The sequence below is a fragment of the Mus caroli genome, chromosome 3 (genome assembly GCF_900094665.2).
Source record: "Mus caroli chromosome 3, CAROLI_EIJ_v1.1, whole genome shotgun sequence".
NCBI lineage: Eukaryota > Metazoa > Chordata > Mammalia > Rodentia > Muridae > Mus > Mus caroli.
The window spans coordinates 110,268,141-110,280,217 of record NC_034572.1 but is presented as its reverse complement, the minus strand read 5'-3'; the positions used below and the strand labels follow the sequence as shown (position 1 = coordinate 110,280,217).

Here is a 12,077-nt window from a genome sequence, read left to right as displayed (position 1 = left end):
TACACAGATAAAATTTAAAAGGTAAAACTGAAAGACCTCCGAAGGGAGTCCCTCACTCAAGTCTCGGGGATAATAGTGGACCCCCAAGAACTCATGAGAGACCAAACTTGATGCAAACCACACGAGGCTTTATTTGGGGAAAGCCAGAGCTCTGGGGACTCTGGGAAGCCACATGTGCCGTTGCAGGATGGTGCTGGCTTCCGCTGGCCACCACGCATACATAGGCAGTAAAGTTTTTTTGCCAAGATGAGGTTCTGAGAATTAACCAAAATTAACCAATCAGATGAGAGACAAGTTAACCAGTCAGATGAGAGACAAGTTAACCAATCAGATGAGAGAGAAGTTAACCAATCAGATGTAGGCATGCAAATGAGGTGGTAAGCATAACCCAAGCACAACCAATCCGGGTGTGAGACACGCCTCTCCTAGGCCTATATAAGCAGCACCAGTTCTGGGCTTGGGGTTTCTTCGCCTCTGCAATCAAGCTCTCCCAATAAACGTGTGCAGAAGGTTCCTGTTGCAGCGTCGTTCTTGCTGGCGAGTCGGGTGTGCACAAGAAGGGGGACGACTCATATCCCACGCAGGGGTAGAGGAGTCAACCCCGAGGGGACAGGGGTCCCAGTTTTTATAGGTCCTCAAGGGGGAAAGGAGAAGGACAGGGTAGGGGATTTCCAGATCTAAACAATGTCTATTCTAAAATGATTGATTTCTCAAGAAATGGGTATGGGAGGGAAACAAGGAAAGAGTCTAATGAAGGTGTAGCAACTCTGGATTGGCCCCGACTGTGGTTGCTGGGGAGATTTTCCGACTCTATCCCAGGAACCAATATCATAAACACCTGGCAGTTAGGTGCAGCAGCGGGCACACACCCGGGTTCAAGGAACGGTCAGAACATTGGCAGACACACAGGTTCAAGGAGCGGCCAGATCTTTGTGCACCTCTATTTTTCTAAATCAGTGAAGCTATTTCTACTAACAATGAAATCTATTTTGCCAATTTCAGGGCTTCTGTGACCTTTTACACTCTGTCAGGATCTTTCAAAACTATCTAATTTTTACGTTATGTCCACACACACTCATACATAATGCTTTAGTGCTGTGCTTGAACACAGGATCTTGCTGTATGCTTGGCATGCACCCTACCACTGAGCTACACCCACAGCTCTTCAGAACTCTATATTATCATGTTCTGTTAGCATATATTGTTTCTACAGAAATAATGGGTTTCATCGAGTTTCCTCCATAAAGACCAACCTAGTCTACATGAGACCCGGGAGACAGAGACAGAAAGACTGAGATATTTATTCCTAGATTGTTTTCTGATAGCTATTCTAAAGCACACTTCCTACCAGAGAATAAGTGTTTCCATATTGTCTTCAACACTTACCTTCCATCTGATCCTCCTGCATCAGCCAGGGTGCTAGGGTTACAGGCATGCTGGGTTCTACATGGTGATTCCATGCAATCTGGGCAAGCACCATCAACTGAGCTACATCCCAGACTTTCCCTGTATGTTGAATGAGGTATCAAGTGCACAACAAATTAAAAGGAGGTGTTCATTCTGCTTCATATTGGTGGGCCACTTTCAGTTCTATGGAAATAATCTTTCCCAAGAAAATTAGTGTGAATTATGCAACACTGCTTTCTGGTATTGGCCCAGCTTTTGAGAAAATCTTATGATCAGTTTGAAAAATCAACTATCTCTTCCTTTTTTTCTTTCTTTAAAGGTTTATTTCATGTGTATGAGTGTGTCACCTGTGGGTATGTCTGCTGTGCCCACAGAGGTCAGAAGATGGCATCTGATTTTCTGGAACTGGAGCTACAGATTGGATATGAGCCATCCTGTGGGTGGTCGGGAAAGCAACCTTGTTCTGTTGCCAGAGCAATAGATATTAACGGCTGAGCCATCTCTCCAGACCCTCTTTTATTTTATTTTATTTTTCAGGTGATGGTCTTTCTGCATTGCTCTGGTTGATCTGAAGTTCTAGACCTCAAAAAGATTCATCTCCCTCCGCCTTCTACCCAGCTAGGACCGTGGGTGCAAGCCTCCAGGCCTGGCTTTTTATGATCATTTGTAATATGCACAAACCGTATGAGAAATGATACAGGAGCGTTTTTCAATTGTCGCTTTTGAGAGCTGGAGTGATGGCTCAGTGGTTAAGAGAGCATGCTGTCCCGCAGACAATATTCACTCAATTACATTCCTGCAATTCCTTTCATAATCTTGGTCTTTCTAGACTTACTATATTTTTAGATCTATTATGGAAACGTCCCGAAGCAGCTTCCAGTTAAACAGTTTGCAGCCTGGTATAACACTACTCGATTGAGGGGAGGGATGATGGAGGGCACCCATGCTAACTGTTGGAAGGAGACTGCCTCAACTTACTCAATACGAGTGAACCCCATCCCTCTTTGCCCAGATTTCCCCCATGTATAACCTGTTATTTCTTTTTTTCCTGATAATTTCCTTTTGAGTTGCTGTTGGACCCTATCCCTCTTTGCCCAGCTTTCCCCCATGTATAACCTGTTATTTCTTTTTTTTTTTTTCCTGATAATTTCCTTTTGAGTTGCTGTTGGAACCTAACTTCTTGCTGTCCAATTGCTCTTGTTCCCTTTCTCCCATCTCTTCTCACCACCAGCGACAGCTGTTGCCCGCGCTTTGAGTTATAACATTCCACAGGGCACTCCGTAAAACCTGAAATAGACGGCCTCTTCATACCAGAGTTGTGTGCTCAGGTCATGCTTCAGCTGGCTTTTGTGATTTTCTTTGGACTGTCTCCATTTTTATTTTATTTTATTTATTGGCTAGGAACCCACAAAGAAGTACACACGGGAAAAGATGTGCTAAGAACGTGGCTGGAGGATTTTTGAGGCCTCGGGATAGAGTAGGTGCTGATATGGCGTCAGAAGGTTTGTCAAGTAGGATTAGAATTAAGGAAGTGACCCAATCCTAGTTTTTCGAAAAGAATGTGTGGGAAAGGGGCAAAACCCTTGTCTTCTGTTTTGGGTTGCTATAACAAAATAGTTGAGACTGGGTAACGTTTTAAAGAACAGAGATTTACTCTACAGTCCAGGAAAGTCGAGCACTAGTGGCCACTTCTGGTGAGGGCCTTTCTGCTGCGCCACCGCATGGTGGAAGACATCACAGGAGAGGAAGCAAGAGACAGAACTCACACACACAGCTTCAAGTCCTTTCACAACCTGTGTTAATCCATTTACAAAGGTGGCACCTCATGACTTAAGCATCTGGCCAACCAGGGCCTCCCCTCCAACGCTTTGACATTACCAACATGTCACAATGGGGTCAAAGAATGACAGAGAGTAAACAATGGCTGAGAGCCTTTTCCCTCAAGTGAATTTGTTCCCTGGCTTGTTCTTGGACACATTCCCTGCCACCTGCAACACATATTTGCATTCAACTTATAAGACATATTTATTCTTGTTGAATGTCAAAACAGCTAAGGAACCCTACCTATTAAACGGCATGTCCTCAGTGTGCCCTGAATCTGGATATGGCTTTCTGCCTTGCTTTTATGCTTTCTCAGATATAATCTACCGTATGTGCCAGGCAATTGTGTTCATATTGGTCTATCTTGAGAAAGCTCTGAAAAGGGCTGCTCTGTTACTATTTAGTATGTGTTTACTGGTGTGTATTTACACGTGCTTTTGGACTCAAATCTTTCTTGGAACAATGCTTTCTTTGTTGTAGTCATCTATAAAAGTGCATGAAGGGCTGGAGCGATGGCTCAGCTGTTAAGAGCACCGACTGCTCTTCCAAAGATCCTGAGTTCAAATCCTAGCAACCACATGATGTCTCACAACCATCCGTAATGAGATCTGACATCCTCTTTTGGAGTGTCTGAAGACAGCTACAGTGTACTTACATATAATAAATAAATAAATAAATAAATCTTAAAAAAAATTTTTTTTAAAAAGTGCATGAAAGCAAAGCTGTCTGCAGCACTCACCTGTAGCCCATCCGTTCCTTACTATCCTCAAATCTCAGACAGATCTGCATAGGTCAGCTAAAGCGGACAGCAGTACATGATTTGGGGAGACGTACTGAAACTCGACAACCACAACAGGCGCTGACTAGGTGGGCCAGTGGGATGGCTCAGCAGGTAGAGAGAGGTGCTGGTGGAAGGAGAGAGGCAAACCCCATGGGTTGTCCCCTGACCTTCATATGCTCACTGTGGCACACACGTGTGCACTCCTGAGCACGCACACACACACTCTCACACACACACACACACACACACACGTGTGTATATATATATATATATATATATATATATATATATACACACACACAGTGAACTACTATGAAGGCATACAAAGTATGATAATGTGGAACTGTTTATTGACATATAAAGGTATCCATAATATAAGGATAAATTTTAAAAAATCAAATTATAAAATAGTAGATACATTATTTCTTTTTTATAAAAGAATACTTATCTATGTATACAGATACATGTATCAGAATGTGAACAATGTTTAGATTATAGATAACAGTGTGTTTCCTCCATGCTACCTGTAGTTTTCCCTCCTTTCGACGAAGTCTCACTATGTGACCTAACATGGCCTCCTGCCATGGATCTTCCTGCCTGTGTGGGGATTAGAGGCCTATGGACACAATGCCTATTCTGAATTGGTTTTCTTTTGTTAATTTTCTTTATGTAAAAATAATGGGTTTCAAGATGGGAATTTCCAACCAAACAGCATTTACTAAATTTATAACATAGTTCCATTTTTGGAAAAAATCAAGTAGGCATTAAAATGACCATTTTTTTTCTCCTACCACAAAACTTTCATTTAAATAAGTAATTTTTTCATGATATACTTAATTAGACAATATTAGAAGAAAAAAAAAAACCCTCCAAACCTAGATTTCAAAATACTGAATTTGATTCTTTTCTTTTTCTTTTTTTTTAAATACAGGGTTTCTCGACATAGCTCTGGCTGTCTGTGAACTCACTCTGTAGACCAGGCTGAACTCAAACTCACAGAGATCCACTTGTCTTTGTTTCTCAAGTGCTTGGAATAAAGGCTTTCTCAGCCTTGAATTAGAATCCTCCTTGAAGCTATCTGATTAAAGTAGACCTTTTTCAAGATGATCATTAGTTGCATTTCTGTATGAATTAATTTTATGCCCATAATTTCCCATGTGGCTCTTCTTATTATTAATACGTGCTCCTACTGAGGGCTGAGAGGACGGAACAGACTCCAAGTCCTTTTCGCATGTCTAGCTGAAGATCACTGAAATCAAAAGGCAATAAATCCCTAAGTATTAAAAGAAAAAAAAAAAGACAGTGATGCTATGCTTATGGTATTTTATATCACAAAATGAGTTTGCAAAGTCAAGTATTTCCCAGCAAAATGCGGAAGCTCGCCCACAGCTCTGCACATCCACCCATCTGCACATCTACTCTTAACAGCCTTTTTGGTTGTAACCTCCAATTAAGACCAACAAGATAACTCCCCCCTTTCAAGAATGCTAATTTATAGCTATAAGACATTTATAGATGATACTTTTCACATAAGGCAAGAGTATATGTCTCATAAGCTGAAGAGATAAACAGAATTGCACTTATTTTGTACATTAGTTACTTTGATTGTAGGGAAATGAAAACATACTTGCATATAAAGTCCTTTCCCCGATTAAGTATAATTTAAAAGTTTCATTAAAAAAATCAGTTAAAAAATTAAAAAGAAAGAGGGCAAGTTCTGCATGTACACTGCTACTCGCCTTCAGTGACATTAGTGACATTTAGTGACATCAATTTTGTTTTGTTGCTTGTTTCGACTCACTGACACAAAAATCTCAGCACCATAATGGAAGTCCCCCTCTGACCTACACAATGTGATACCCCAGGAGAGCCTTACCCACCGCTCCTTTCCAGCAGAAAGCCTAATGCGTCAGTGATAAATACTGTGCTTTAGAGCCCTAACAAGGCAGCACAAACCATTTCTAATGCAGCCGTAACCAGAGTATGTGCTGGCTCAGCAAGGCCTCACATACTCTTTGGAAATGCGAAAAGTTCACGATGTCTAGTTTGCCATTATTTCAGATCCAGCAGCATAAACGCTGGGTTTTCTAAGTAGGATTTCCACAAATTAGAGAAGCGTGACATGGTGGCCCCATCGATGACCCTGTGATCCGCTGACCAGCTCACATTCATTATCTGTGCTTTATAAACATCTCCTTTCTGGTCAAATCGGGGAAGAGCCTAGAAATAATGGAGAATAAGAAATAAACAAGGGTAAACTTTCACTCACTCATAGTGGAAGGAAGATCTGGCAACAGTGGTATGAGGTTTAGAAAACACCTCCTCCCTGCCGGTGAGTGGGCACCCACCAGGGCTTCTGACAGTGCTGCCTCCTCTTCCCCCAACCCTGGGAGGTCATATCCTGAGTCTTAATTTCTTCAAGGGATCTCCTGCCCCACATGTAATATTTCCTTTAAATTTTATCCAGATTTCAAATAGTTAACATTTATTAATCACCAGGTGCTACATACTCTCAGAGAGAAGAGAACTGAGACAAGGAAAGTACACGGACTCCTCTCTGATGGCAGCAAGGACATGCGACAAGGAGCTGGGGCACGATGGGAGTGTTCGAGGAACAGAAAGCCAGGCTGGTAACCACTGTGGGGAACAGGTGGGAGATGCCAGAACAGGTGACAGACAGACAGCATGCCATGAGAGGCAGAGTTTCTCCAGCTTAAAAACGAGAATCCCAAGCTACGATGGGCTAATCTGAAAAAACACACACAAGGGCTTTGGGAGTAGCACACTGACAGAGTTTTTGACTCGCACGTGCAAGTTCCGTCTGTGGTATCAAGAAGTAAATGATGAAAAAGCAAAATGTACATTAAAAATCAGCTACTGGGGCCACAGAACTCGTTCAGCTCAGCACTAAGAACAGTTGCTGAGCCAGAATGAAGACTAGCATTCAGATCCCAGCACCTAAGCAGTATCCTGGGTGTGACCCTACACACACCTGTAACCTCAGCACAGGACGATGGGGACAGAAGGGTTGGCTCAGGCTTGCTGACTGCCAGCCTAGCCAAAACTCATCTCAAGCTCCAGGTTCAGCAAGAGATCATGGGTCAAAAGAATGAGGCACAGGTGCAGAGTGACAGAGCGGAACACCCACACACACTTTAGCCTCTAAGCACATGAAGACATGCACAGAGAGAGAGAGAGAGAGAGAGGAGAGGGAGAGGGAGAGAGGAGAGAGGAGAGAGGAGAGAGGAGAGGGAGAGCAACAAAACCCCTCAGCTATTAATAAGAAATATACAAAATGTAAGTTCTAACTTATTAGATTTAATAGACAGGCCTGGCAAGATGGCTCAACAAATAAAGGTGTTTGCTGCCAAGCCTCATTACCTGAGTTTGAACCTTAGAACCCACGTGGTAGGAGAGAACTGATTCCTTAATTGTTCTCTGACCTCTACACAAGTGCTGTAGTTTGTGTGTGGAGTATCACACACACACACACACACCACACACACACACACACAGAGTGTCATAGCCCTGTACCTCTATTCTAAGAGTTCTAAAACATGGCCACAGATCATTTTTCTTTAAGCCACCTAGATTATTGTTCAAAATACAAGTGCCTTCAAGACCAAGAAATGAGCATCTTGCCAGGCATGGTGGCATACAGCTGTAATCCCAGCGGGTGAACAGCATGGCAGGACCAGGCATCTGAGCCAGCTGAGACGGCACAGTGACCTCTGAGTTCAAGAGAGGGAAGGAAAGGGCGGACTGAGCTACCCAACACAATGGAAACCACAAAGTGGGAGATAACCTTCAACACTGAGTCTTCTTCATGTTCAGTCTTCCAGCTTATTAAGATTGTCCTGCAGTTCCTCACTGCACATACCTTAATCGCTCCCAGGGCACCGATGGCTACTTCCGGTGGCAATATCACTGGCTTGGCATAGGTTCCACCGATCTGAGAAGAGTGGGAAAATAGAGCTTTCAGGGAATGCCTGATAGATTACAAGCTATATTTTATTGGACCAGGTGATCGGAAATTCAAGTTACACTTATAACTGTGAGTAGCATGACTTACTGAGCCAATGTTGGAAAGAGTAAATGTCCCTCCTGTAAGGTCGGTGGTACCGAGCTGACCGGAAGAGCCCAGTTTCTGGAGGCGGTTCAGTTCTATGGCGATCTCAAATACAGAGCGGACCTGAACGTTCTTCACATTGGGGACAATTAACCCCAGCTCAGTGTCCATTGCTATCCCAATGTTGTGAGAAGCCTAGGAAGGAAAAAATTATTCAGTAGGACTTTCTTTTTTAAGACTTATTTACTTATTTTATGTGAGTACACTGTAGCTGTCTTCAGATACACCAGAAGAGGACATCAGATCCCATTACAGATGGTTGTGAGCCACCATGTGGTTGCTGGGAATTGAACTCAGGACCTCTGGAAGAGCAGTCAGTTCTCTTAACTGCTGAGCCATCTCTCCAGCCCCCAGTAAAACGTTTAATACATAACTTACAGCAAAGAAAAGATTAACTCTGCTGCCTTCTAAAACAAAGATACCGAACTATTTTGCCAAGCAAGTGTAGACACCCTACACCTGTAATCTGAATATTCAGGAGGCTGAGGAAGGAAGAGCGATGGTTTGAAGCCTTCTTGTGCCATCTGGCAAGATCATATCTTACAAAGCCAGAAGGGCTGAATGATGAAAGTCGCTATTTTCACTAGAATGGAAGTGACTTGGAAGGAAGGGTTTTGGGGGACGAGAGAGCAGTGGGTGTGGGTGCTAGCTGCCCACCTGAGCGCAAACTCTGGAATCCGTGCGGGGAAGTAGCACCAGTGCCCTACCCAAAATAAAATAAATGTAAAATAAGCAAAATAACTTAACCAAACTTAAAAGACTGTTTTAGAAGACTCATACAGTAATTGTAAAAAATGGAGCTAAGGAAATCAGTGCAAAAGGATGAAGGAGTTAACCAGGCGACCGCATCTTCTGGTTCCATAACAATCAACATATTTGCCAGAAGGTCACGGAGGAAACACATGACCATATCATATCTATTGACTTATGATGATACCCACAATATTTAAATGAAAAAGAGAAAAGCAAATTAAAGGAAAATATGGATTACTTCAATGAATTCCTGGAAGACTATCACTGTGAACAGGAAATTATCTGAGGCCACAGGATTGAAAGCAAACAGTTTTTTCTAAGTTTTTAAAAACAAGCTACATTTAATTAGGAAGGATTAAGATGAAAATAAACAGTCCACTGTATTAGGCACCCTGCATGGCTTTGACCCGATCCCTACACCACCTAAGGGGATGCACCTTTTTTCTCTGTGTTTCCGTGATGCTGTGTCTGCACTAACCACTGAGCAAATCCCCCTAACCTGACTACGAGCTGAGGATTGCTAAGGTAAGGAGAAGTGAATATAGGAATTAATCCGGCAAGAATTTGTCTTAAGACACTTTCACTCTAAACCGAAGACCTCACTCCACCTGGATCCAAATGTATTACTTTTTTTCAAAAAAAAAAAAATTATGAATTACTCTTTTGGGCTAGAGAGATGGCATAGTGGTTAAGAGCACTGGCTGTCCGTCCAGATGACCCAAATTAAGTTCCCAGCACCTACATCGGGAGGCTCTCTACAGTCCATCCCTCCAGCTGAGCCGAGGCCTCTGGCCTCCAAGGCACCTGCACTCACGGGCACATAGCACATGCAGACATACATGCCTACCTACACACACTTTTTTAGCAACTGCTCTCTTTTTCAGAGTCCACACTGTAATCTCAAGAGGCCACGCTTCTGGGATGCTGAGTCGCACGGGGAACTCTTCACTGCCTCACGCACTTATAATTCCACTGATTTGTTTATTTGTTTGTTTGTTTATTATTTTGGTTTTTCAAGGCAATGTTTTTCTGTGTAGCCCTGGCTATCCTGGAACTCCCTCTGTAAACCAGGCTGGCCTTGAACTCACAAAGCTCCACCTGCCTCCGCCTCCCGAGTGCCGGGATTAAAGGCGTGTGCTACTACCAGGGTAGTTCCACTATTTTAAATGGGAAATCAACAAGACTTTTGAAGGGGAGACTGCACAGCTGAACAAAATCCTTATTAAACAGCAAAAGCAAAGCCAACAGACTAAAGCCTAAGTTTAATGGCCTATGCTATATACCTTTCTTTCCTGTCTGAAAAAGGGCCAGTGTTTGAGTAGCCTATCTTCTATTAAATCGAAGATTTTCAAAATGCATAGCCAACCTTGTAGGTGATGTTCTGGCAGTTCTCGTCCACGGAGGCATTGAGGATAGGAAACTGTAGTAGTCCCAGAGAAGCAGCCTGTTAACAGGAAAGAGAAGTCGCCATGAACACTCTGGCCTCACACAGGCATGGAGGACTGCAGGTGACAGAAGGTAGCCGGGCAGAGGGAAAGAGAGCTCGAACTCAAGGCCATGCGCACACAGCTTTCTCCTTTCCAGGAACTCTGATCTCTAACCAAGGTGAAGCTAGGCTGCCCTGACCATTGAGAAACAAATGATGCAACGGGCAGGTCACCTGCAAACAGGAAGGGGACTTTCAAAATAACAATGCAGGAAGGGACACAGGGCAGTAATTTCAAAGCGATCATTAGAGGCCACGGGTTCCACGGGTGCCCTTGGCCTGGTCAAAGGCAGAGCTGGCAGAGCCCACCTGCTGGCATGCACACATTCCTGTTTGCCCCCTTCCATCCCTCCCCTGCTCTTTAAACTTCCTTTGTCTTCATATCATTCTCTCCTGCGCATGGGCTGATTTCCCTAACTTCGAAATATCTCCCTGATCCCAAATGTTCATGACATTCAAAGACGGGTTAGACGGAGATCTTTTACAGTGATTAGTGTAGTTACAACAGGCTGTGGCTATGGAGTCTCTTGTGACTGAGACAGTCTGTTCTATAGAAGCAAGTTCAGGCCAGCCAGGAACCAAGAACAAGAACAAGAATAAGCAAACAAAAATCCACACCTGAAGTTAGTCAAAAGTACTACCAATAGAAATGGAGGTTTGAGTATAATATTTTTGCAAATGAAAATACAAGATATGTAGATATAGATATATATCCCACATTTCATACTTTGTAGTATTTTTTAAAGGTTTTAAAATTTACATTTAAATTTAAAATAAAATTCGCAAAACTTATTTTTGAAAATACCAAGAGGTTATTGTTCATTTAGCTAGAACAATGAAGAAACACAGTGGTCAGGAAGACAGGGTGGTGCTCTCTTGCCAGTCTTCCTCTCAGCCCTCCCCTAATGCTGGGCCTTTCTCCAACAGTCCACCCCACACATTTCCTCTACTTCCCTTTCCCAGTTCACTCTTTCAGGGTATAATCAGCCCCCTGCTTCCTTGAGGGGGTGAAACGTTCCCCCAGCCTTCTTTTACAGAAGAAGGCTATATCTTTACCACCTCTTTATCACCTTCTCTCTGCAGGCTGCCTCTTACCAGACTATCTCAGGGTCTCTAATCCCTACACCTCCTCAGCTAACAGCCCACAGGTCTCGCCTCTGCAGGGCCTTGGCAAACTCAAGGCCCTGTAGTTACTATGCTAACAGCCTGTTACTAACTCTATCCTGTTTAACCTTGGTGAAACAAACTGCTACCTATCTGCTTAAAGCATTGTCCTTGTCTCTGAGTGTGGAGGCTGAAGTAATGACTCCAGCTTTTCATGACACCCTGCGCGCATCTGCACCCTTTGGTATCGATCTGTTAAGCTCCCAGCTTAGTCAGGTGACTGGCTTTGGCCAGTGGGAACAGAACAAGTTCAATGAACAATGAAGAAACACAGCGGTGAGAGAGACCCAGTTGTCTGAGAGCTGGTCTATCCTGGCTTCAAAAGGGGCCAGGTCCCTCCCTGGGAGGCAGAATGGGGAACAAAAAAGTCTGAGCACAGGCTGAAGAGATGGCTCAGTGGTTAAGAGCACTCACTGCTCTTCTGAAGGTCCTGAGTTCAAGTCCCAGCAACCACAGTGGCTCACAACCATCCGTAATGAGATCTGATGCCCTCTTCTGGTGTGTCTGAAGACAGCTACAGTGTACTTAGATATAAT

General features: G+C 43.4%; 1 protein-coding gene across 1 annotated transcript in view; it reads right to left on the bottom strand.

The window, feature by feature from the left end:
* Nucleotides 1-4,337: 4,337 nt before the first annotated feature.
* The window catches only part of Dbt (dihydrolipoamide branched chain transacylase E2), a 44,023-nt gene continuing 36,283 nt past the window's right edge, over nt 4,338-12,077 (bottom strand). Inside the window, exons 8-11 of the mRNA XM_021158231.2 lie at nt 10,258-10,335; nt 8,082-8,273; nt 7,890-7,961; nt 4,338-6,229 (exon numbers count right to left, since the gene is read on the bottom strand). Coding sequence (XP_021013890.1) covers nt 6,062-6,229; nt 7,890-7,961; nt 8,082-8,273; nt 10,258-10,335 — 510 coding nt within the window. The 3' untranslated portion in view covers nt 4,338-6,061. The remainder of the gene's footprint in view (nt 6,230-7,889; nt 7,962-8,081; nt 8,274-10,257; nt 10,336-12,077) is intronic.